The sequence below is a fragment of the Kogia breviceps genome, chromosome 1, assembly GCF_026419965.1.
Source record: "Kogia breviceps isolate mKogBre1 chromosome 1, mKogBre1 haplotype 1, whole genome shotgun sequence".
Lineage (NCBI taxonomy): Eukaryota > Metazoa > Chordata > Mammalia > Artiodactyla > Physeteridae > Kogia > Kogia breviceps.
In genome coordinates, this window is record NC_081310.1 from 42150149 (window position 1) to 42176770 (window position 26622).

Sequence of the window (26622 nt, forward strand, 5' to 3'; positions counted from 1 at the left end):
GGCATTCCAGGCAGGGCCAGCTCACATTGCTGGCTGGCCTCTTCAAGGAAGGAAGACATTCCCAAACTTACCCTTTTCTGGCTACAAACTTCCTCAAGTTCATACTGAGAAACCTGACCCTGGCGTCTGGGGGCCCAGGTCGACAACTGACTTCAGGACCAGCGCTTGCCTGGGTCATTAGGGCCACGCACCCTCTGTGGCCATGCTGCCTGGTGAAGCAACCCCCAGTTCTGTCTGGGAAACCTGTAGCCTTTTAGTTCACCTGAAGGGCTTTGGGATTTATCTGTGGGTCACACTGACACATTGGTGGTTCTTGTGCCTTCTGTGTGTGAGGGGCTGTGACTTAGCTTCTTGTCATTTTAGGGAACTCTCTCCTCCCCCCTCCAAAAAACCAAAACTTCCCCGGGTCATACTTAAATAGAAAGGACTCTAGCTGTCTGGAATCAGTTAGACTAGAACCTACAGCAGGTCTCTGGTGAACTTCCAAGGGTGCTAGGAAGAGCTGGCCCACAGAGACCAAGTGCCTTTAGATCCACAAAGCACTACGCAGATGGGCGTTTGTTGATTTCCAGTTGACATTTATTGGCATTTTAATGGGACAGAGCCCATTTGTGAGTCCCGTTGGGAGAGCTTGGAAATGGAGAGTACCCTTCCTGGCATTCCTTAAATTGTACCCCACAGGCACTACCCTACACCACTACATAAAAGGCTGACCCCAGGGAGGCCAGCTTATGAGCACTGGGAGAAATCTTTATATCATGGTGATGGGGTGTTTGTTTAGAGATAGTAATGGTTTGTTTCTTCTGCCCTGCTGCCCCCTGCCCCACTCTCGCAGGCCCTGCTAGGAGACAGTGGCGGACAGAACTGGAGCACTGGAACGACGGATAAATATGGGCGCCTTGACCGGGAGCTCCAGTTGGCCAACTCCCATTTCATCGAGGAGCAACAGGCACAGCAGCAGGTACCTGAGAACCACCAGCTGAGGACAGGGAGGTGGGAGGCCAGGTACCTCCCTCCCCGCTCCTCTGCCACCCCGGGGGCTTTGTTGTTAATGACAGGCGGGATGGACCAGATCTTGCCCTGCAGCTGCCCGAGTCTACCTGTGTGATGAGTGCACATAGAAAGGCTGTTTAAAACGTTGTTCAGAGCATGACAGTTTCCAGAGAACCAATCTTGATTAGATTTCTTAGGACAAGCAGACCAGACACCCGGAACTGACACAGGAGGCCATTGATTTAAAAACACAGCAGCCTCTTCCCCAGCCTCCACTTCTGTGCTTGGCTTTTTGTTCATTTCAGCAAAGGCACTTCGAGAAAATTCGGTCCTTGTTTTTTCATTGAAATTTTTGGTTCCATTATATATAAAAATGATTGCTTTGGTGGAGGTTAAGGGGTAGAAGGAAGGTGAGGTTGATTACACTTGTATTGTTGCTTTTGATATGTAGTTGTATTAATAAAAGGAAGCTAATAAAGTATCTAGGGATTTGAGGATTATCTCCATCAAAACTACTGGTTCTTAAATACTGTGTTTTATATATTGAATGTAGGTTATGTGTTTTGTTTTTTTTCTATTAGTATGTCTGCTTAACCATTTGTCTACTTACATTGCTATTAACCAAGCACACTTTTTTTTTTTTTTTTTTTTTTTTTTTTGTGGTACGCGGGCCTCTCACTGTTGTGGCCTCTCCCGTTGCGGAGCACAGGCTCCGGACGCGCAGGCTCAGCGGCCATGGCTCACGGGCCCAGCCGCTCCGCGGCATGTGGGATCCTCCCGGACCGGGGCACGAACCCGTGTCCCCTGCATCGGCAGGCGGACTCTCAACCACTGCACCACCAGGGAAGCCCACCCTTTTTTTTTTTAAATAAAAAGTGAGGAGACTACAACACAGTTAAAAGTAACTATGGCTCTGAAGTCGTCTGCTTGCTGCCACAGAGCCTCCTCTAGTTGTCCTTGAGGAGGGAGCAAAGGACTCTGTGTGCATAGTTTTCCCACGTCTAGAGATCTGCCAGACTTTCTCTTGTAGTTAAGCTGTGGCCGGCTGTTGCAGATTGAGACCTTGACCCTGGCAGCGGGGCTTCCTCTTCCCAAGCATCCCCATGTGTCTGTGGTCACTGCACAGGTGCTTTCGGCCATTGTCTGTCCCTTGTTGGACTTCAGCCAACCAGGGTAAATCTCTCTGGGTGGTTTCAAGCCCCGCTGACTGTTCACAAGTTGGATCGGCAGGGGAGATGAGTAGCTTTACAACCCAGCCTTTTGAGCAGCGTGTTCTCCGAGGCAACGGTCTGGTCCTTTGATTTCTGGGCTTTGCTTCTGAATGTGAATTGTCCCAAGTTGGCAAAGAAGCTAGCAGCTGCTAGAGTGCTGGGCTTGGAACCAGGTAAGATGGATTTTAATTGCTTATTTCCCATTTCTCTGGCACCAGCTGATCGTGGAACAGCAGGATGAGCAGTTGGAGCTGGTCTCTGGCAGCATCGGGGTGCTGAAGAACATGTCCCAGCGCATCGGAGGGGAGCTGGAGGAGCAGGCAGTGTGAGTACCGAGATGCCCCTCTCACTGGAGAGAAATGGCGGGAAAAGCCATCTTACGGGACCCGTAAAGAGCCTGACAGTTAAATGGCTAGTAAAACCAAAAGCTATTTTGTTTGTAGCTGCATCTTTATTCTGTTTTACAGAGTGGCCTCTGCAAAAGAAGCAAATCTGTCAGATACAATTTTCAGCAGGGTTTAGGCAAAGTTATTAATATTTTTAAACACCTGCAAAAACAGGAACAAATTCCTCCAAACAGGTGTTTGAAATATTGTTATGAATGGGAATGTGAAACTGATATGGCTGTGTTAAGCTCTGTGGAGATTTTTGTCCCAAAGAGGATAGGACATGGGCTAAAACTTAACATCCCATGCCCCTCCCACTACATTCAACTGGACTTGCTGCTCTGTATCTTAAATTTTAATTTTATGGGGGAAAAAGTATCAATTTAATTCCAACTGATAAAAAATTCTTCCCCCACAAAAAGAAAAAGAAAACGCAAGAAAATATAACTGGATTTCTTTTTCCTTAAGAACAATCTCTTTGTGCACTCCTGAAGTATGACACCAAAAACAGCATTCTTAAATACTACCATATAATACCTTTACCATTTCACAAATATCTTTTCTGAAAAAAATAATCTTTCTACTAGGATATTTCAGAAACTCTCCTACCTCGATTTTGTGTTCAGCGTTTTGGATTCATTCATTACAGATTCAAACTGGGCATCTTGTTCTACTGGAAGGCCCCTGGGTATCCACAGAGGAGCCCAGAGAATAGACAGTGTCCCTGCCATCCGAGTTTACTGGTCACTGGGTGGAACAGATGTTGCATAAATGGTGCAAGTCGTTAAGTGATGACAGAAGTGGAGGGCTAGGCTACCGCAGTAGGGGATGCGTTGTGCCTCGAGGGCCCTGATAGCCTAAACTGCAGACCTGACTCAGTCTAAAGTCCCTGAGAAGAGAAGAGAGGTTTAACTGGGACCAGAAGGATGAGTAGAAGGTAGCCAGGTAGGGTGAGACTGGGTGGGAGAAGTGGGGGAGAGGGGAGGGCCTACCGGAGGGAAGAAAGAGCCCTGTGACGATTTTACAGATAAGCAAACAGGGTCCCTTGTCCAAGGTAGCAAGTGGCAAAGCCTGGTTGTCTGGCTTCACACAGCGTTCTTTCTGCTACACTGCACTGCTGCTGAGTTTGTATTATTGTATGGTCAGGTCCACACTGGCCTTGTCTGCAATTCTGAAATCTAGAAAGCTCTAAAAAATTCAAAATTAAAAAAAAATTTTCAGCAAGCTCATGTTACAGAAAAACCTAACCTGAACTGACTGCAGCTATGACTCCTCTTAGTTTTCTTTGCAGAAATATTAACTTGTGTGTTTGATTATGGGGACTGTCCCAGGCCCTGCTGGGGGCTTGGCTAATACACAGCGTATGTAACTTACTACTTCTGTAAATTTCCAAAATTCTGAAATCAAAAAACACATCTTGTCCTAAGGATAAAAGACTGGGGGCTTGACCCCAGCGTTGTCTGTTTGGTGTTTGCTAAAACTGAGGCCCGGATCCATGGCCAGTGTGTATCTGGAGACTGTGCTGACCAGCTGCCTCCTGCATCTGCTTGTCTTTCTAGTATGTTGGATGATTTCTCTCACGAGTTGGAGAGCACTCAGTCTCGGCTGGACAATGTGATGAAGAAACTTGCAAAAGTATCTCACATGACCAGTGGTATGTACGCGCTCTTAAGCTTGAGAATTCTTACTAAATTCTAGAGACACAGTCTAGGGGGTCTCTCACAGGTGTGCCCATTCAGATCCCTTTCCTCTGGCACATTTTTGTCATGCTTTGGGGTCAGAGAGTAGAAGACGAGCAAGCACGGGCTTTGTCTTCTGCTTGTGGCCGTCACCTGGGAAGAGCCTCTGTGGTCCGCACTGTGCAAGGCTGATGGTGTCGGATGATGTTCCTTCTGGTGGAGTAACTTTCTTTACAATTACAAAATCCTTCTTTTTCTTTTTTTTCCTATTTCCTTGCCAAAATCGGGAATTCATTTTAAAACAGTAATTAAGAGCCAGTTACTGTTTCTCCTGGACTGACTTTTCACTGAAAGAAAAACCCTCTACCATTTCAGAATAAGATGGCCTTGCAGATCTCATTTAAACTTTTTATTTACATTTGTAGTAAACTATTCCAGCAAATTTGCACCAGCCTGGGGATAAAGAGGCAACATTTTTCAAATTAGTTACCGTGTAGGAAGATGTTTTCCAGTGACTATTTTTTTGTTACTACAACCCATCTTCCCTATTATATGAGAAATAATACCTTTTTAAGTCCAAAGAAAATCCAGTATCTTTTTTTCCCTTTATCTGTTGGAGTCTCAGGGTGAAGGTAGGAACTGAGACATTCCTCAAGGTCATTGTGAGGATTAAATGAAATAATAATTAGTGTACAAGTGTTTAATGGTGTCTCTCATGTATTAGTACATAGTAAATGTTTAAAAAAAAAAGAAAGGATAAGACAGGTGGAAGATGGCCCTGGGGGCAAAGGACCTGTTACATTCAAGACAAAGGGAAACTCCTAGCTTCCTGGTTTCCTTCATTCTCTCCAGGGGCAAATATCTTTATGCTTCTAGCAGGCTCTTCATTGCCTGCGGCAGGCACCAGCTTACTTCATCTTCCACACACCTAAAGGGAGGTTTGCAAAGTCCTCTTCCTGCTTCCCTCTGTTCTCTCCTCTTCCACCCCACCCCTCTTTAAAAAAAAAAAAAAAAAGTGTTTTACTTAAGTATTACATAACCAATTTCAACCAGATCTCTCACTAGTTTATGTATTAGTCGCAAAGTCAAGTAGCTACTTCAGCACCAGTTTTGTTTGGAGAAGAGCGGTGGAACAAAGATGCTCTGTGTCCTTGTCCCCAGCATTCTGGGTATGAATAATTTAGAAAAGTACTTGCATTGTGATAAGTGTTTCAGTGTGTATAAATAGCACTAGGCCTGCTTAATGCTTTCTCCTACTTTCTCCCAGAAGAAAAGTTTGGGGAGCAAAGTAAGAACTTCAGTTATGTTTGTCTAAGAAAGAGAGCCAGGAAACAGAGCCTTTAGCCTGAAAGGCCCTTAGGTTTGGACAGCTTGCCCGTGGGGTTCATTTTAATCTCTATTTGCTCCCCAGAGAGATTGCTTGGGGCCTCCTGCTTGGCGGTGTTGGCTTCAATTTGACGACGAGGCAATTTGTGTTTGTCTCTGTTTTCCTCCGTAACTTTTAGGAAAGTTCACTGCTTTTCAACCAAGCCTGTGCATAAAGAAAGAGTGTCAAGACACGCTGAAGTTTGATTAGGTAGTAACTGAACGCCCACGCCCCACAGCCCTGCAGAGGCGAGACCTCCGCGCCCCCCGCCCCCACCCCCACCCCCTACCCCCGCCCCATTGCTGGCTGCTTCCTGGGCAGAAATCACCGAAGACGCCATGCTTACTTTTTTGAATGACCCAAGAGAGACTAATTCTTGTCATTCTCCTACCCTCAAAAAGTATATTCTTTTGTGTGGATACCAAGGTTTTCTTCCCTTCACTTTCCCAAATTCTGTTGTTCATCTTTTCTCTTTAGGGGAAGAGACTATATTGGGAGGGGGGAAAAAACCTGTGGAGTCCCCTTTGCTCCCCCTGACTTTTTGAGGCAGCTCCTGAGCTTGCAAAAAGCTGGTTAGGACTATTCACCTGACGTCACAAAAGCCCTTGTGGTTAGTACCCACCCCTTCTCGGGGGAAGTCTGCTGCTACAGGTAACAGTTCCGTGGGGTTGCCCAGTTCACGCTTCCTAGAAGCAGCTTAACACTTCAGAGGAAAGTACATTTAAAAGAGCATTCCTGAGTTGTGCTAGCTTGTGTGATGGCTGTCCTCCTTGATGAAAACCCCTATTTAGTGCAGTTGCAGAAGAGAAAGTTGAGGGGGTGGGAGGAGGGTTGGGTAGAGGCTGACGGGAAGCTGGTTCAGTATTGGAAATCCAGGTCTGAGATGGCAGGATGCCTTGTTAGGAAGCATTTACCTAGACTGTATCATCCTAGAATATAGACTAACCATTTTAATGAGGGCTTTTAAATTGTTGTTGTAAACATTTTAAAATAGATGAAAGAATGCTAGGTACTTGAGTTTTCTGGACCATTGAAGTAATAGTTAAACAGATTAATACTATTATCTATTAATACTATAATCTTTTATCTATTACTATCACTATTATAGGCCAGCTCTGCTTCCCCATGCCTTTTGGACTAGTCTTGTTTCAGAAAAGGAACAGATGGACTTGAGGTCTTGACCCTAATCCCCAGTTACTAAGTGAGTTTCTAGCATGTGTGATGGAGAGCAGTACAAGCCACTAGGAAGGTACTTGCTTTACTTACTATTGTTTGGTAGCAGTTCTGTCGGCCGGTTCTAAGCCTTTGCTGTCCATGACATTTAAGTCACTTAAGTACATGTTTTGTGGACTTGGCATTGCTTTGTGGAAAGTTCTGCAGTGTATTTTCTTAGATTCAGACCTTTTTATAAAGTGATTCTCAATAGCTCTGGTGTGCTAAAATCTGCAGGCTTTCAAATAAACTTTGGGTGAATCAGTATATGCACCTTTATATTTCTACTTAAATGGAACTCTTACTTCCAGCAGGTGAGCTTCATTGTTACAGGCTTTATCTCAGCCTGACCCTTTGTGCAAAACAGCAGGGCTCCTCCGTGGAGAGAGGCTTGCTCTTCCTACTATCTGCCCAAGTGAAGGGTGCATCCTGACGACAGACAGCATCCTGTGCCCCGAGTGTGAGCCCACAGAGTGTGCAAGGGTATTCGTGTTGTGTCGTTTTCCCAGCAGCCCTGAGAGTTCGTGGGACGCAGTCAGGATTGTGGGTGGGAGCCTGTGTGGGCCCTTCTGTCCCTCGCGGTCGTTTAGATGGATTCTGGCTACTTTGTTTACTGCACCTGTTCTAAATTGTGAGTTAGGGCAGAAAGCTTCAGAAAAGACACTCCACTTTTCTTTATAGATAAGCTGTGTCAGTTACTTTAACACAGTTAACTGGTTAAGTGATGTTTCTTGCCCAGGCCGTGGTGTGAAGTTCATCACCCCGTGATCACTGCAGCTTGCTTTTTCATCTCATTGTTTCCTGAAGTGACCAGCAGTAGCTTTCATCTCCTTCCTATCCTTCCATTGTGCTCTTTAAGAAAAGAACATGATTACTGTTTAGTTAAATGATGTGATTTTGGTGGGAGATGAAAGCGGAGGAGCTTCGATCTGTGATACCAATGCCAACACCTTTTCCAGGGATGTGGTAACTGCCAGCAGAAAACTGTGATCCATAGATTTTAATTAGAGACTTGAGACACAAAGCAGGTACTTGTTACAGGGCTGGCTTTCAGGGGCCGAGCAGGGTTGTGTATGCGCGTGCAGTGCAGGCGGCCAGGAAGAGCAGCGCTAAGAGCACCCGGTGGCCGGGCAGGTTCGGGGCCTCTGCCCGTTCTGTGTGCATCCAGGTGCTGCCTTGAGTTTCCTGTAACTGTGTCTTGGGGGACGTTGAGTCCTGGAGAGCTGACCCTCGTGTCCTGCCTTGCAGATCGGCGCCAGTGGTGTGCCATTGCTGTGCTCCTCCTGGTCCTCGTGGTCGTGCTGATCCTCTTCTTGGCGCTGTGACAGCGGGGCCCCCAGCTCGCTTCCTCCCGCACAGGAACCTGAGGGGAGAGGGAGAAGCAGTGCACCGTGTGCCCGCTCCTCGCCTCCCCCTCCTGGAAACAGCTCGCGCCGACTTTTCTCTCTGGGACCCCACCATGGAGACAGGTCCTCAGCCCAGCTTGGGGAGGGCCGGTGGGAAGAGGAAGTCGACGACCGCACACTCCTGGCGCCCCCTGGCCCTGATCCGAGGACGGCGGGCCCTCCTTTGCCCCCCTGGACCTCGCTCCCCCTGGAGGGCCTTCGAGGAATCCAGAAAAATTTGCAGACTCGGCTCGTGTTGGCTGTTGCTCATTCCATCCGTCTTGGCAGCTCTTTCCCCCCCGCCCCGCTCAGACCCTTCCCCTGCCAGACAGCACGTGCTGGCCCATCCAGAGGCATCCATCAGGGACGCGGGCCCCTGGGTGGATTTCACGTCCTGTCGCGGCAGCGTCCCTTTGCCCCTGAAAGCTGGCGGCTAGTGGGGACAGAGGGCTCAGAAGTACTTGGTGACACAAGATGCAGTGACTGGTTTTTCAGGGATAAGTGCTAGGGTGAAGGTGCTTCTCCGAGCACAGTTTTTTGTGGTAGGAATAACCAATGGAAAAGAATGAAAAGCACTGGGCTTTGGGGGTGCTGGCAACTTGTGGCTTGAATTGAAGGGAGGACAGGGCAGCAGGACACAGCTGTAGAGGGCAGGTGAGGACACCAGGGTCAGGCCCTTGCTGGATTCATGCCGCTATCCTACAGCCTCCTCCCTAGAGGTGCAAGTTGCATTTCTAGAGTGACCCTTAGATGAGCAGCTCACGTGAGTGGACTGAGATCCCGAGGTGGTGTCGCTGGCAGTTATTTTATTCCTGCAGCACTCTGCCTTGGGGGCGGGGAGGGGGGCGGGCAGCACATTGATTACATTTACTCAAACTATAATGTCAAAAAGACTACTTCTGGACCAGATTTTTCTTACCCTGTGAGTGATTGCAAGGATGGGTAGGTGAACTTGGTTCCTTTTTCCCTGAGATGACAATTCAATTTTATCATCCATTCAAATAACTGAGCCAATCCAAATTTAAACGACAGACACTTCAGTGGGTTTTAGTAGCTGAAACTGCTGAGACACTATACACTTCAAACTTCTGATGACTATTAAAATGCCTCCAGTGTACACATGTATATAGGATATTTTTGTAACCTCCCTGATGAAAACCTAATATTGAAGTAGCAGCTGAACCCAGAGCCAGCACTTGGCAGTGGAGGCTGCAGGTCTCTCCTCACTATCTTTTTTGCACTTGGGAAGCACAGCAACATCTGGGTAGAGTTCTAGCTTTGACTTCCATCTCCCCATCTCTTGGGGCCCATTCCTCAGCATGCTAACTTTTTTTTCTTGTTTTGTTTGTATCTTGTTTTTTTGTTTGTGTTGGGCTTTTGTTTTCCGTGTGTGTGTGTGTGTGTGTGTGTGTGTGTGGTTTGTAATGATGTACTTGCCTAGCTAACCTTTGAATTGCACTTTTAATAAATATTTTTAACAGTTTTTAAAGAAGGGTATATCATGGTAGGTAAGGAAATCTGCCTGTTGATGAAAGCTAAAAGCAGGTTTATAAAACTAAAAGGGTGATTGACATCCACGTTTACACTCAACTCTATGATATGTTATTTCTTTTCAAATTAGGAAAAAAGTGATTATTACACAAAGGGCTTCAGGTGTAGGATACTAGATTATTTGTTTTACAGAGTTTTGAGACTTTAAGATAGTCTTCTACAAACTGAGGACAGGGCTGGTCCTTAGATTTGCATTAAAATATACACGTCTTTTTAAACATCCACGTGGACCTTGTCTCAGTACTGTAATCCCCACTTTCCACGAAGCAGCCGGCTTCTTGATGAATTACAGGATTGCCCTGTTTTAAACGCCATGCCATTATCTGGGTGTTACCAGATTTACTGTGCCCCTCGAAACTGATGTGTGTCAGCAGGGCCTGTTGGGAACACGCTGGTCATTAGTGAGTAAGATTCTCCCTAGGCTTCAGGAACCAAGTTATGTGACGCCGAGGCTTAATTACTAAATGTGTGGGGATATTTAGAGTCGGCAGGCTCGCTGATTTAAGGTATTTGCTAAACAGTGGCTATTGTAGACCAGACTGGGCTGAAGCCGAAGAGCAATCTGTTTAGAAAGAAAAATTGCTTAAAATCCCGTCACTACGGCATTCTCCCTGTAGGGCCACTGCTCTTTCTGGCCTCGGAGGAGCCGTTCTCCGATAGGCTGCCTCTTCATGTGTTTCTCAGAGCCGCTTGGCCCGAGGTGTAACCTCCGGTCTAACGTGGCCTGATCCTGGGACCTGTAGAGGAGAGAGCGTGCCAGGGGCTTAGGTTTCCTCATCAGTCATCCTGATGCTTTGGGTTCCTTGCAAGTGGTCCCCTGACCCTGAGTGGTGGACTGGGGTGGTGGAGTAGATGCCCGTGACACCCCTACAAGGCTTAGAGGCACTTACTGTAGCCGTGGGGCTTTTTCCCTCCTTCAGCCTCTGTACCTCGTGCTGTACTCGTCATTGCTAAAAAAAAAAAAAAAAAAAACTGGCAGAATATGACGGATAACAGAGCTTGATTTCTGTTTATTGGAAGAGCATTTCTCATCCACTGGTTTGGTGAGGTGGGGTGTAGAATGGGGGAATGAACCATGGAGAGCCTTTGCCAAAGTGGGACTCCAGCTGGAAAACCGAAATACCTTTAGTTTTTAGTCCTGATTTTTGATCTTTGTGAGAACTGTGAAAAATCACAATGTGCTCTGTGTGCCGCTACTGTGTGGCAATTGGAAGTCGCAGCATGTATGTTACATGAGGATCTTCACGCCAGAGCGGGGGGAGAAACTTGGTAACTTGCCCATTATTCTCTGCTTTTAGCCAGAGTTAAACAGACTGATGGGTCTGGTAGCCAACAACTTGGCAACTTCCACTCCTTCTCACCTCGTGAGAGTAAGGGCTGCGAAGAAAAATGTAGTCTTAACTCCAGCAGAAATCTGTCTCTGCTGAGTGTTTTACCTTCTGTAAGTGAAGGTGGCAGAGCCAAGATTTTTCTTTTGGTAATTTCCCTGTCAAGTAAGACCATTACCACCTTTCTAGAGAACTCATAGCATTTGAAGATCTCAAACCAGCTGATAAATATGAGTTGCTTTCCCACTCTGGAATTTGGACCATTTGGCGTTACCTTGTACACGGGACAAATTTGTAAACAAAACAAAATTCGGACTGTCTGGAAAACTAAAGTTCTAAAATACAGAATGTGCTACCACCAGTGCTCCCTCTTCGTCTAACTCTCTTTGGCATTTCTTCCACTCCCAGGTTTTTTAAGATTTTTTTTTTTGAAGACTGTTCTTTGTCCATCAAGAGCAGAGAGAAGGTGAAGCCAAAGGGTCCTCAGCCCCGCAGTCAGGTGGCGCTGTTGCCGACCATGGTCAGGACATGGGGACAGGGCCCGGGGCAGGGCCCTGAGGGGCAGTCAGGTGCAGCGGCCTCTTCCTCCAGGACCCCTGCTCCTCCTCGAGGGGCAACTTAGCCCCCAGGCTGCCCTGGCAGGAGGAGGTAAGACTCTGTCCTGCCCAGCTGCCCGTACCCAGCTCCCATCCTTCACAGAATATGCTTGTGCTGAAAACAAGGAGCTCCTGTCTTGCAAGGCCCGTGTCCGTCTGTTGTCTATAAAACATGGGTGCCGTCCCACCATGTCTGCCTGATAACGCTCACAGGGAGGCTGCTGTCTGCTGTCTGCTGTGGAGTCCAGAACCCCAGGAGAGTTCTTAGTAGAGAGGACAGCCCTTCAGAGCCTAGGACGGCACTGCTGTGAACCTGGAAACTGAAGCTGGGTGCCGGGTCCCCCAGGCTGGGGCCGAAGCTCCAAGCTAGCAGACTTCTGGGGTGTTAGCATCCCTGACAGTAGCCTCAGAAGGACTTATGGTCACTTAGCTCAGTAGTCCTTTTGTTTCAGAGCTGAAACACTTTCAGCTCCCGCAGCAGACATGGGAGTCACTGGGTGGGTTGCAGTCCAGACTTGGCACCGGGGAGCCTGCACCCCGTCTGGACCAAGCTGACCTCAGTGACATGACGTAGGCTGGTAGTGGCTTGTCACGCTCCCCCCTCAGCCCAGCCACTTGATGTCTTGCTTTTGAACAACCACTGGCGCTCTGGTCACGTTGCTGCGATCTCCATGCGTTGAAAGTTCTTTGTTATGTGATATTATAGTCTCTTTACTAGGACAGACGCTTGGGGAGGTGGGGAAAAAAGAAAAAGAACTTGGTTTCCCTCTGACGTAAGCTAATGTGTTGGCGCTGTCTTCCTTCTGATGTGACCTTCGTCCAGAAATGCCCTTCCCTGAGGCCGTGCAGATGGGAGCTGTGCTTAGACAGTGATTGTCCAGTCACCTGCCCTACTGCTGGGGTTTCACATGAACTTTTCATGGTCCTGGTCTGCCAGCTGCAGCCAGACACTTTTTGAGAAAGTATTTTACCTTTTTTTAAAAAAAAAAGGTTATGAGTTATCAAACCCGGAAGCCACTTGATTATCCAGGGGTGTTAGAAATATGACCACCTGGCTTTGCTGTCCTCTGACCAGAGCTCTTGGGTCTGTTCCCTGGCGGCAGCCCAGCACTCCACTCCAGCCTGGCTTTCCGTCAGCCCCCGGGGTGGGACCAAGTTCAGGACGGTTCTTTCCTGCTCTGCAGAAAGTAGGTTCTGGCTGAGACCCTGCTACTGAATGGCAATTGTGACGCCACAGTTAGTTGGTTCCGGGAGAGACAGCCGTCCTAATCCTCAGGAAGATAGTGCGTCTGTGTCCTGTTGTCTGTGCGAGGTGAGGAGAGGCCAGGCAGGTGTCCCACTAATAAGTTATTGGAACTGCTTTAAGTGCCATGCTGTGACGTCCTGGCTGACCCAGGCTGGGAGAACGCTCAGGGTTGGGGGGTGGTGGCCTGCACACCCGGAAAGGGCCAAAGAAAGCAAGCTGTAAATGATGATGGATTTGGTTTTTGTAAGTGGAAGTAAGCTTTCACTGGCTCATTTGTAATAAAAAAAATAATGTAATTAAAAACTCTGTAATACGTGGCAGTGCTCAGCAGGACTAAACCGTTGTTTTTTTCTTTCAAGGATAAATAACCTTAAGGCGTTTTATTTTTAATTAACTAGAAGGTACAAACAAAAGAAGTGAGATCAAGGATTAGAAATGCAAACGCCGTGGTGATTTCCAGATGGTGCTTTTCTCCCTGCACCCCCCCAACACGAGAACAGTGCCAGAGCCCTGGTGCCAGCAGTTTACAGCCCCGCTGTGGGTAGATTCTTGCTTCCTGTATGCAGTGGGTCTCCAAGCGTGGTGGGGGACCAGCGGTGGTGGCATCCCCTGGTAACTTGCTAGAAATGCCGATTCGCGGCCCCGCCCCAGACTCAGAGACTGCGGTGGGGTGAGTGGGCTGTTTAACAAGCCCTCCAGGGGATTCTGATGCACAGTCAAGTGTGAGAACCACTGCTCCTGCATCGTGGAATTTAGGCTGCAGTAAACCACCCCTTTAAAATAAAACAGCTTCATGGCCTTCATTGTAATCCTGACATTAAACAAAATTTGATGACACTATAAACTTGAAAACTTAAAAAAAAAACCAAACAACAAAACCTGTGTTTAAAAAAGCCTCAACTAGCCACATCCTTAAAAGTGATATTTTTACACCCTGAAATTTATCAGTAATGTTTCTTACTTCTACTCTTGAAATCATGTTACAACTGTATAAAGACTACTGTTCAGTATTAAAGAGAAATGGAGAGACCATGAACTTTGTCCTGGTTTTTGATTTGGTTGGTTTTTATTTTTAGTTCTTTTCATACCGAAGCACAGCTCCCTCCCCTCCTTCCATCCCCACTAGTAAACACGGACACGTGCATATGCCTGGGGTGGGAAAAGTTTGTGCTTGGTGGAAGATGTGAATTCTAAATTATTTTCTCTGGCTGAGCACGTTATATGAATTCTTAAACCCCCAAGCAGCCATACTATTCCTTTACCATATCATACGAGTCCCGTATTTTTCTCTCGCTGAAGTGTTAACCAACAAGGATAGTGCCCCATCCCAGTCGGTAGCTCTGTGGGACAAGGAGACCAGGCTACATGAGCTCCTTAAGGGCAGGGATCTTCATCATTACTTTTGCCATCAGCATCCTTGCTCAGACTGACTGAGCACCTTCTGTATGCCAGGCACTGTTCTCTGAGTACTTGCTGTTAACACATACAGCACTAGAAATGGCTGTGTGAAAGAGTGGTCTCTTCATCTCATATTATCTCAGATCTGCACATGGGGAAATTGGGAAACTAGTTTCCTCAAGGTCCATCCACTGGACCACACACTGCGCCCCTGCTGCCTCACACAGAAATTGGCCCAGCAGTGCCTCCCGAGTCCTCAGCCTGACGTCCCCCTAATAGCCAGAAGGGGCAGAGGCGAATCAACATACCAACCAGCCTCAACAGAGGAGTGCTTATTTTGAGAGTTACGGTGAATATTTCAGGAGGAGGAAATGGTTCCATGTATCTCCTGATAAAAGCCGATCACCTCCCTGTACCCCAGGGGGCACTGTGGACCACGCGGCGTGGACAAGGGGAGAAGCGCATCCCCATGCCTAAGCAGGAGTGCTGTTGTTCCCAAGGTCCCACTGGCTGCAAGTCTTTACAAAGAACTCCTGTTGGAAGTGTTAAAAGATAAGGCCGAGGCCCGAGGCAAAAACGGATCTCAGGACGGGAAGACCCATCTGTGCCGCCGCAGTGTTTTGACTGTCTAAGAGGACAAGTTTCAAGTCAGTGCGCCCCTATCCTTGGAACATCGGGATGTCGGTTGTCTGGGAACAGGGCCCCCACTCCAGGGTGCCGACAGCCAGAATGCAGCGGTGGCTCCTGTTTGGTGCTGGCAGAGCCTGAGCACAGACGTTCCCGCCACTACCTCTCAGGGAGGGAGTGATGGGCTCCGGAAGCCGCCTTGGACTTGGACATGTGCTCGCAAGGACAGCCTCCCTGACCTCTGCACTGCTGCTTCCTCCATCCCATTCTCCGTTCTCCCTTAGGGACACCGTTAAATACTTTGTCTTCATTCATAAAAGCTCAAGGGATTGGCCAGCCTTTGGGAAGGGGTCATCGACTCTTCCAGGAGGAAATTTCTCAATCTTTATATCTCATTAGTAGCTAATAAAGCTAATACTTCTGGCTAATATTTGATGAGAATCTGATGTGCCAGCAGGTCTTTGACCAAGGCCCTAGGGACATGTTGAGGAAGTAACACACTTTTTTGTTTATTCTCACAACCCCATGAGGGAAACACTGTTTTTTTGGGTTTTGTTTGTTTTTATAAGTTGGTTTGTTTATTTTTGGCTGTCTTCGGTCTTCCTTGCTACGTGAGGGCTTCCTCTAGTTGCGGCGAGCAGGGGCTTCTCTTCATTGCAGTCTAGGGGCTTCTCATTGCAGTGGCTTTTCCTGTTGCAGAGCACTGGCTCTAGGCACGCAGGGCTTCAGTAGTTGTGGCGCACAGGCTTAGTCGCTCGGCGGCATGTGGGATCTTCCCGGACCAGGGCTCGAACCCGTGTCCCCTGCGTTGGCAGGCGGATTCTTTTTTTTTTTTTTTGTGGTACGCGGGCCTCTCACTGTTGTGGCCTCTCCCGTTGCGGAGCACAGGCTTCGGATGCACAGGCTCAGTGGCCATGGCTCACGGGCCCAGCTGCTCCGCAGTATGTGGGATCCTCCTGGACCGGGGCACAAACCCGTGTCCCCTGCATTGGCAGGCGGATTCTCAACCACTGCGCCACCAGGGAAGCCCTGGCAGGCGGATTCTTAACCACGGCGCCACCAGGGAAGTCCCAAGGGAAATACTGTTGAGGCCCATTTTATACCTGAAAACTAAGGCATGGAGCAATTCAGTAATTTGCCCAAGGTTACAATCAGTAAGTCAGAATGGGAACCCAGGTCTGACTGGACCATTATGCAACCTCCCCGAAAAGTCACCATCCAGGTTTCAGGGGTGGCAAGCAGGTGTTTCTTTCAGCAAAAGCCATTGTGCGAACCAGAGAAACGGTAAAGCTGAGAGGAAGGGGGATGAAATAGCCTGCGGCACAAATTAGCGGCGGATGAAAGCGCTGAGCTAGACGTGCCGGAGACAGTGAGATGAAAGCGCTGAGCTAGACGTGCCGGAGACAGTGACGGACACCAGCCACCTTGGACTAGACCATAACTCGAACCCCATAAACCTACTGTAGAGTTCAGGAAATCTGGTCAAGGACTCAATCAAGTGGTTCAGCCTTGCTGATGAAATGTTCTGGAGCTTTTGTTTATTTGGCTGGAAATGTGCAAAAAATAAGTGAGGCAAACATTATAGAAACTCAGAAAAGCCTGGAGACGGTCTGGGGAGCACAGGATGAGAAAGTTGTGGCATCTGAAGGCTGCTGTGGGCTCCCGTGGCTGCCAGCATTCCTTGTTCCTGAGGTAACACAGAGCCGGAGGGAGGCTAGTGAGCCTGGGGCTGGCTCTCCTGGGAAGCCTTTCTGCTCACCAGGTGCAATGGGGCCTCCTGCCTGGGGCTCCTATTGTAGCCCTTGGCACACAGGTTTGTGTCTTTGCACAGCTGTAGCTGCCTCCACCCTGGATATGTGGGCATCGCAAGGGCAGGGCAGGGCTCTCCCCGGTGCCCGGCATCTGGCCAGACGCATAAGGGCAGCTTCACACTGTGAGTTGGGGCCTGAGTCCAGATTGCAGAAGAAGACAAAGGCGGGCCCAGCAGGCAGCCCAGCATCCACAGGAGAGCCCGGATACCCTCCAGGCCTGGCAGGACAGCTGTTAAGCCCTGGCGCCGTGGGCAGAGTGTCATAACCAATCCCAGCAGCCCCTTCCTCAGGGCCCAGCACTCCGACCTGGCCAAACCCGCAGCCTAAGAGAGCTGGGCAGAGCTGCCTGCCAAGGAAGACTGTTGCCATTTCTAAGCAGATGCTCTGGCTCTATAGGAAAAGGAGAACTTCAGAGAGGATGATGGGGAGGGAGGGAAGGAAGGGGACCAGGTGACAGCCCAGCCTTTTCAATAGCTCTGGAGGCAGCCTGCGGACTTGGGGTGGGAAATAAGTTGGGCAGATTAGCCAGGGAAGTCCAATTGTTGCCAGCTAAATTTGGTGGAGGATAAACAAGCAGTTCTATGGGAAAAGAACCACAATGAAGAGCCCTTGGTACCAGATTCTACGGGAGGGAGCAACAGCATGCAGGTGTTGAAACTGAGCAGGACCCTGTGGGGCTCCTGGGCACAGAAGCCTTTCTGTCCCCCATTTCTTGTTTGTAGGGAACAGACTCCAGCCTCCATGACCTTCCCTGAGTTCCAAAGGGCAGATTCGAACAGCTGCTAATCAGAGAGGGGAGGGGATGCAGAGACAAGGGAGGAGCAGCCAAGAAACAGTAGTGCAGCCTTGGGGCAGGTCCTGGTTCCGCCTCAAAGGATGTACATAACAATATCTTTGAGCTCTTTACTGAACTAAAACCCCTAACAAATGGAAGATGTTAGCATTCTTCATTCCAGAGAAGAACCCCCTGAGGCCAGATTAAAGGAACCAGGAGATTACCCAGACCAGATTAAAGGAGTGCATGCAGGCCCTGCACACACCGGAATCTTATCAGCAACCCCACCCTTGAACCACTGCTATAAAACTCCTCACCAAATCCTGCCGGATTGGGACACACAGTTTTCAAGGCACATTCCTGCTGTGTCCCCCTTTGCCTGGCAAAGCAATAAAGCTGTTCTTTTCTACTTCACTCGAAACTTTTGTCTCCGAGATTCCATTCGGCACTGGTGCACAGGTTTTCAGCATGAGTGTCAGGGAATGCTTCCCAGGGCAGGCACCTCTGACATTTTTGAAGGCTGTCTGGGGTCGGTGGGTGGACAAGGGGAAGATAGCTCCAACAAAGGCACACAAATAAGCTAAATGAATGGGTGGATGGATGAATGCATGGAGTTGTGGTAGAACCAAGAAACCAACAACTGAAGCTCAAACCAATAAATGTTCACGTGGGAATCCTGCTGCCAGAGGCCAGCTTGGAGGACCAGGAAGTCCAGTCCAGTCACTGCATTCCAACCCCAGGGCACAGGCCTCCTCTAGATGACAGGGATGTAGGAGCAAGGAGGCCTCTTTCCCCCAGAGGCCAGGTGCATTCACACCAGCCTCCAGGCCAGGTTTCAGCAGCTTCCAAGTTGGGCAGTGCTGGGCCCTGAGGGCAGAATGGAGGGGCCAGCCTCCCAGCCTCAGCCCCAGGGCCCGTTCTATGCCACCCTCAGAGCACGGCCAGAACACACTTCAGACACACACGTCTGAAAGAAGCGTTTCCCACACAAAACCTACCCTTGCCTTGTGCGAGGAGGCCCTGTTATTTTGTAATGTTGGTCTTTAAAAGATAGATTTTGTGACCCACTAGTGGTTGCACCTGCAGTTAGGGAAACACTCTTCTGTAAAATGATTTGCCCGCCCTACTCCTCTCCCCGCGCGGGGAGGTGGGAGCGCCAGCTCCATTTCCCTGAAGCAAAACCCGAGCCAAGCCCCCCACGCCGTCGTGGTGAAGGTCACTGCGGAGCTGGGCCTCGCGAGCTGCTCGCGGGCCTCCAACGGAGGTGAGCCCCACAGGGTCCCAGGAAGGTGCATGGACGCAGGCAGGGAGTTGCAGAGGGCCGGGTTCAAATCCTCCCTCCGCCCATAACTTTCTTTGTGACCTTGGATAAGTAATTTAACCCCGGAGTTTCGGACTCCTAGTTTGTAACACGGAGATACGTAGTCCCTCCTTCGCAGCGTCGCCGTACGCATTCAGGATTGTGACCATTTTGTCCCCAGCAGAGCTCTGGAATACTTGAGCAGGCAAGCAGGGTGGGAGACGGCGCAGCGCCTGCGCGTCCCTGAATTCCCAGGTTCACCTTGATTTCCAAAATTCGAGCGGTGCCTGCTGTTCCTCCCCGCGACAGCCCTCGGGGCATTGCGCGCACCGGGTCCCCATTCCTACGCCCCGCTACGCGTGCCCGCCCCTGCGTCGCCTCGCTGCCCTTCCCGCCGGCTCCAGCTCGTCCCCCCCACCGCCGCACTTGACGCGCCGCCACCACCGCCTTCATTGAGCCGGGCGCGCGCTCCGTGCAATTCTCCAGGCTGCCCTCTCCACCCCCCACCCCCGCCCCCGCCCCCAACGGCGCTTTCCTCGAGGCTAAACTGAGGGTCGTCTTCCTCCCGGCCCCAGGCGCCGAGCCAAGCGTCCTGGGTGTGCGGGGTGAGGGGCGTGTAAAACCCCCAAGAACCCAGCCCCGTAAAACTCCAGGCTCCAACCCTCCTGCAGCTGTGAGCGCGCCTGCGCCCGGCTGGACGTGCCCAAGAGGGCAGCGCCCTGGCGCATCCCTGGCCCCGCCGAGACGAGCAGCCGGAGGCGCGGAGACGCGGACCGAGGCAGGCGGCCTGGAGCGCAGACCGGCCCCAGCCTCCTGCCGGCGCGGCGAGGGCCTCCGGGTCAGCGGAGGGGCGGGGAAGGTACGGCCGGCGCAGAGCCCCACCCGGCCGACCCGACTTGCCCGCGACACCCGAGGAACAAAGACCCGACTTGCCCGCGACACCCGAGGAACAAAGTAGCCTCGCGGGGAGGGCGCGGTGGGCGCCGGGTAGTAGCCCGCACAGTCACCCCCTGGTCGCTGTCCCGCGACACACCTCGGTCCCCACGCCGGGGGCACCCGGCCGCACCCTGCCAAGGAGACGCGCTCTCGCCTCCCACCTGCCCCTCCGCCACCGAGAAGAGGCGCCCCTGAAAATAAATAAAATAAACCTATCAGCGTCGGGGCGCCCTGGCCTCTCAGGCCTGCCTGGCGAGCACCGAACCCGCCGTTTCGGCTGGAGGCTTCGGAACTTGCCATCCCACCCCACCCCGCTCCCGTCATCCTAAGGATTTGACATCACGCCTGAGGTTAAAGTTGGTGCCACTTTCTGTACCGTGTTATCGCAGTGTCAGGTGCCTACCTGTGCGAAGCGAGGTCTGGACACGTAGTGTACCATCACACTGCTACCGGAGGGGCAGAGAGCAGACTCGGGAGAAATCCATACCTTTGCACATGCTGTTTGTTTTCCGTGTCTGAGCGTCCTTCCCCTTACCTTCCTGTGAGTTCCTCGTTTTACAAACGCTGCGTGGACGCACTTCCTCCCCCGGCGTAAGCCTGCCTTTTCCCCCACCCCCTGACGCCCCCGTGTCCCGCCCCGCCCCACTCCACTAACCACTGATCCCTCTCAGGCTCTCCACCCCGGGCTAACCAGGTGCTTCCTTTCACTTCACCACCTGACCAGGTGGGAATGTTTGAGCTCCCCCTAGCCTCTGGCCTGGTAAGGTAGAGCCCGTCTTTCTCATCTCTCTGAGCTCCTGCCTGGCATGTGGCCTGGCGCCTAGTTAACACGAGGTTCTAAGTAAGAGCGTTCAGATGGTCCTGTGGGAGGCGCTGATGACGCAGGGCTGGACATAGCTTTCTAGGTCAGTAGTTCCCCAGGCAGAGCAGATGGGGAGGGTCACACAGGGGGCTGGAGAACCCAAAGCCCCCTCCCACCCGCACAAGTCGGGGCCCAGCATCTTACCCCGGGAAGGAGGGCCTTCTGCCTCCGTGGAATTAGAGCAAGGCAGGTCTACTTCACACACAGCTCAGAATGCCTCCCTCCCTCCCTCCACCCCATCAGGCCTTTTCTGGCATGAGGGGAGCGAGCTGCAGTAGGAAGAGTGGGCGCTGAGTCAGAGTGCCAGGTCTGAATGGCCTCCATTGCTGCTAAACTTGGTTCTCCATCTGTGTAAATGAAGACAATAAATGGGACATCCCAGGCAGGACTATTTTAAGGACAAAATAAGATGTGTCAAGAGCCTGACCCTCCACCTGGGATGTAACAGATGCAGCTGCTCAGTACCCCTTAGAGACCTGTCCCTGCCCAGTCCCAGCCCTAGCACCCTGCCCCCACTTCCATTTCTTCTCAGCTGAGGCACCGTAGCAGTATCATTTTCCTCACCAGACAGAGAAAACAGAGGTGACTTTTGCCCCAGAAGCATTTTTCAACATGAAATTTCCCCAAAGTTTTATGACCACAAGGCCACAAGCTGGGGTACAGGAGCCACTAGGGTTTCCCCACTCCTGTAGTTTCTGCTGTGGGTCTATTTCTATGCTTTGGGGGCCCCAGGCTGCTCTCCGAGGTGTCCCAGCACCCTCTTAACATCCTGAAGGCCCAAGCACTTGTTCCATTGGTCCCTCTGGTCACCTGCTAGAACCTCCCCAACCCCCCTTCGTCCCCCCCACCAGGCCAACCCAGCCTTCCCATCCTGCAGTGCTGGGGGGCTCTGGGAGCCATGCTTTCCCCCTACCCTCCAGGGACAGTAAAGAGGGGTTTTAACTGGCTCCTGCTGATAAGGCCCTAGGAGGGGAGAACACTCACTGCACACACACTGCACAGGATTGCCTGACCCCTTCCCCCATCCTCTTTCTCTCAGGCCGCACATCTCCTTCAGCGACCTTGCCTGAGAGGTGCAGCAACACTCGCTTTAACCTGATTCTGTTGTGTTTTTACCACAGCCTGCACCCAGCCAGTTGTAAAGCAGCCCTGGGCTGCCCACTCCAAGCCTCTCCCATCCCCATTGCTCCTATTCAAGGCCCCTCAGCTCCATTCTGTCTCCTGCTCCTAAATGCACTTTGCCCAAGGCTCCTCTACCAGCCAAAGGATGATCTCTGGAGGCTTCTGCCTCAACCCTGGCGTCACCCCAACCCCAGGGGCCTCCCCAGCCCCCACCCCCACCCCCGGCATGCCAACACTGCCCACTGCTGTGCTTGTGTCCTCCCTCCCCCTCCTCTCCCCCTCCTCCACCCCAGGCCCCTGCTGGGCTAGTGAAGATCAAGTGAGCATCCAGCCTAGAATTTAGCAACTCAGAGTAGGATAAGTTTCAGCGTTGTTCTTTAATAATTTAAGACTGACACACAGCCATCTACTCCCAGAGAGTCCCAACCCTTTGGGCAGTGGACGTGCCCAGGTAGGACAGCCCATCCCGCTGTGCGTGCCCTGCCATCTCCCTGCCAGAGGCCCACCTACAGCTGCCCTCAGGGAGTCTGGGCAGAGAGTTTGTGGCTGGGGACAGCTTGGTACCAGCTGCAGCCCGTGTCCAAGGTCACAGGAGAAGGAAGACAGAGGTCCTCATGGCCAGGCTGTGGTGGGGGGCAGGGCTGGTCTGGCCAGTCCCACTGGCCACAGCTGCACTTCCCTGAAATTGGTCTCCGTTTCCTTTTGTTCCTTCAACCTTATATCACAAAGATTTCCCAGAACTTCTGACTACCAGATAACATCTCCCAGATGTTCTCCCACCAGACCACATGTGCTAATTTTGGGTTTGGAATATATGGTCAATGGCTGTAAGGCTGTTACTACTCCAGGACACTTTGTCCATTTCTGGAAAAAAAAGCAAAGGTGTCGAATGGGAGCTCGGAGAAATGAGACTGAAAAAGGCGGGCTCAAGGCCAATATGGCCAAGTACTTTCTTTGGCTCTGGAGTGGGAGGGGCTGGGGGAGCCCTTGACAGTGTGGGATGGGACCTGGGGGTAAGGCGATGCTCAGGGACCAACCAAAGGACCCACTGAATCTCTCCCCTCCCCCTGCCAACAAAGGTGCAGGAAGATGTTGACAACACCTCAGGCCTGGTCAGGGCGGAAGACCCATATCTTTTCCCCAGTTCTGCATAAATTAACATCCTTAAACAAAATACACAAACAGCCTCCTTCCCTCTGCTAATGTGGTCAGTCACAGAAGCCCTGCCAAGGCCCAAGGGGTTACGTGCCACCATGTTCATTTTCAGTAGACAAAGCAGCTTTATGTAGTGCTTTCCCCTGGGGTGGTTCAGAGTTTCCAAGGGGGTGACGGTGAGGGCAAAGGCACCTCTGGGTCACCGTGGGACAGGCCTCTGCCTCAGCACACGGATCGACAAGCTCTCCGCGTGGGCCAGGAGCTCCCTAATGTGAGCCAAGCCCAGCCCTGCAACCTTGGCCCCGTTCACCTCGAGGATCTCATCCCCCACTCCCAGCAGCCCCGAGTACAGCTTGGCCGTGCTCTCATCAGCCATCTCCTGCACGTAGAACCCTGCAAAGGAAAACAGGAGAACTAACACAGGAAATCCAAATCAAAGACATGCAGCTCTGGGGAATGCTCAGGTGGATGCTGTTTGGGGTGGAGGGGAGGCAGGTGTGCCCACCTCCATGGTATAACTTCATTTCTCTGTCTCCTCTTTTAAAATCCTCCTAATACAAATAATGCTTTAAGCTGTTATTATTCATGTATACCCCAGTGTGAATGAGCTAATCTTTTTTCTGGGATAAGCTTTGATTGTAAAATAGGGAGGAAAATGTCGAAAAATTGAGACAAAGACCTACCACATGCCTGGCCCCCTGCTAGGTGGGATTCACACATAAGACCCAGCTGCTGCCCTCAAGTAGCTGGGTGGTGGATGGTATCATTGGAGTAGCGAAAGTGGCTGAGGTCAAATCCAAACCTGGTTTGCTTCACAGGATTGTCTGGGACTAGCCCTGGCCTCAGTCTTCCTCGGATACGGTTCCTTACTTAGGATTCAGAGGCTTCTGGGCAAAAGCCCAGGAAACATAGAAATTCTGGCCCCATGTTTAAAGTCATCGTGGCTCACTTTTCCCTTCTTCACACATACTCTCTCCCCTCAGTGATCCCAAGAGGCCCCACCTGGCTGGGACCATTCCCTGGGTCTCTAAGGTAGGGTGAGCCTGGGAAGAACCTGCTTCTCCTTTCCTGGGGTTCAATTCGAGGAACTCAGTGGAGCAGGCTCTGGAAGGCTCTGGAAACCTCGGGCTGGCTGGGCTGGGCTCCCTTGCTACACAGTGCAGGACGGTCCAGCTGAGGGAGCCCCTCTTGCCACAACTTCTGCTAAAAACCTTTCAAACTCTCCATCAGCTGCTTCCACCTGACAGTAAGGGAGCACAGGTTCTTCCAGCGAAAGCTGGGTGCCCTCCACCCAGACGCACTGAGTGAGCGCAGGTGTGCAAAGCCTCAGGCCCTTCCACAGGAGGACTGCAGGGTGGGGACCCTACGCTGCGACAGCCCCTGCAGGACTCACGGGGTCAGGTTAGCGTTGCCTTAAGCACCCTCGCTGCTCCCCCAGCCTGGACTTGGCTGGCTGATTAGAAACACTAAGCAGCTGCCCACCCCTGACTCCCTGCTTCCTCTTCCTAAAATCAGCTTCTTTAGAAGGGACCCGAAAGAGCATCTCATCTGGTCCCCGAGTCTCCAGCTGGAAGCCTTTAAAGATGTCTTGGACAAGTGGAAGGTCATCTTCTGGTCCGCTTAGCCCCGCAGGAGCTTCTGGCCCCAACAGAAGTCAAGCTTTTCAGAGCCCACCCTCTGAAATTCGGGTTTCAAAGTGCATTGAAACCTCCTCTAAGGCACCTGAAGGTTTGCAGCTCTGGCTGTAGCAAATCCGATCTGTTGACATACTCCTTCTCCCTGGTCTGACCTGCGGAACTGCCTCTCAGTGCTTCTTGGCAGAGCTGAGCCTTTCCTGCAAGGCCGGCTCCCTCCTGACAAGGTCTGTCTGACATCTTGGCTGCACAGGGCTTTTCTCTCAGCTCTTGCCCTATCCTTTCCCTCTTCTTCCTGGGTTCTTTAAGAGCTTGTCTGCCCTGTCTGTGTGTTGGTGGCCTGGGGAGAGGCAGGTAAGGAGGGCAGGGGTGGAGCCGGCAGAAACGGCTGCTGTACCAAGGAACATGCCAGTGGGGAGTGATGAGAAAACCCAAAAGAATGCAGCTGGAGGACCAGACCCTGCTGTCACGCCTGGGGTAGGTTTCACAACTGAAAGTCACGACACAAATATGACAGAAAGACTGCTATCGTAGGCATTTACTGTCTGCTGGAAACAGCCTTTGTTAAGGATGTATGATCTCTGTGTTGTATTCAGTTAGAAGCAGAAGGCGAAGCCTGCTGTTCTCACGTGCCTGTACAGAATCAGATGTGATAGCCAGCAAGTAACACCGCATCTTGATGTTTTAGTGAGGAATGCAAACCAGCCCCAGCTCACAGCCCCTCTGAGGCCCAGGAGAAGTGACCCCTGGCTGCTGGAGCATGGCCTGTGGCAAGGAGGCACCAGCACTAGCCATGTTCCATGTGTGAGGGAAGCTCTGTGCGACATCCAGCAGCAGCAGGAGCAGGAGCGGGGCACCAGCTGGGCAGGACAGGGAAGAGCTTGCACCAACCAGGTGAGGGGCATCCTGGGCAGAGCCCAAGAAGCTCTTGGTTGTTAGAGACCCCTGCCCATCAGCAGTCTATGACAGGGGACGGGGGGAGGCGGTCCCACTGCCTGCAAAGGGGCCTAAAGGGACTTTTGGGGAGGATGGGGGGCATAGTAGAATGGCCAGTTGGGTATGATCTCACATTGACAGATGACGCAGATCCTGTCTGCCCCCGTCTGGAGTTCTACTCCCGCAATACACATTCTTTTTCTGAAGAGGGAAGGGAAGAAATGGGCCAGGCACTTTCCCATATGCCTCACTGAATGCTCCTTATGACTCTTCCAGGTTGGGTTTCATTGGCTTCATTTTACAAACTAGAGACCTGAGGCTCAGAGTGGGTCAGTAACCTGCTCCAGGTCACACAGCCAGCGGAGGCGCTGGAGTACAAACCACGCTCTGTTGTCTATGCCTGCATGCTGCCTCTCTGGGAGGGCCTGTCTCCCTCACTGAAGGAGAGAGGAAGCGGGAGGAACGGGCAGAGTGGCTAACAGCCCGTGGAGCACTTTGCAATGGTCAACATATGCTCACAAGGGCCATCTCCCCGTGAGGACAGACAGGCACCCTCCTGGGGCCAGAGTGGGGAGAAACTCGTCCTCCCTTCTTCTCGCACTCACGTAAACTCCTTCAGCAAACAGTTACAACTACCTTCAAGTCAACCACACCCCGGCCACTTCTCACCACCTCCACAGCCGCCCCAGTCTAAGCCGCCACAACCATGTCTTCCCTGGACTGTTGAAATAGCCCTAAAACTGGTCTCCCTGGTTCCACCGTCACCCCACTAGGGTCTATTCTCAACACAGCAGCCAGTGAGCCTGTTAAAGTGTTCAACCAGAGAACATCAGTCCCTGCTCCAAGCGCCTGGTGGCTCCTGTCTCACTGGCAAGAAAGCCCCTTCTGCCCTCAGCTCAGTCTCTCCCCTTCACCCCTCTCTGTCCAGCTTGACCTCCTTGCAGCTCCTCCCACAGGCCAAGCTCATTCCCAGCCCTCAGGGCCTCGCACTGGCTGTTCCCTCTGCCTGGAATGCACTTCCCCAGACACCACATGGCCCACCCTCACTTCACTCCAGTGTCTGTCTGCTCAGGGGTCTCTTCTCAGAAAAGCTGACCCACCGGTACTCCCATA

General features: G+C 51.3%; 2 protein-coding genes across 2 annotated transcripts in view; one reads left to right on the plus strand and one right to left on the minus strand.

Moving 5' to 3' along the window:
- The window catches only part of STX6 (syntaxin 6), a 43500-nt gene extending 29510 nt beyond the window's left edge, over window positions 1-13990 (plus strand). Inside the window, exons 5-8 of the mRNA XM_059059737.2 lie at window positions 836-961; window positions 2423-2529; window positions 4150-4244; window positions 8096-13990. Coding sequence (XP_058915720.2) covers window positions 836-961; window positions 2423-2529; window positions 4150-4244; window positions 8096-8172 — 405 coding nt within the window. The 3' untranslated portion in view covers window positions 8173-13990. The remainder of the gene's footprint in view (window positions 1-835; window positions 962-2422; window positions 2530-4149; window positions 4245-8095) is intronic.
- Window positions 13991-22142: 8152 nt separating this feature from the next.
- KIAA1614 (KIAA1614 ortholog) overlaps window positions 22143-26622 on the minus strand; it is a 36377-nt gene continuing 31897 nt past the window's right edge. Inside the window, exon 10 of the mRNA XM_059059734.2 lies at window positions 22143-23332. Within this exon, the coding sequence (XP_058915717.1) occupies window positions 23139-23332 (194 nt within the window). The 3' untranslated portion in view covers window positions 22143-23138. The remainder of the gene's footprint in view (window positions 23333-26622) is intronic.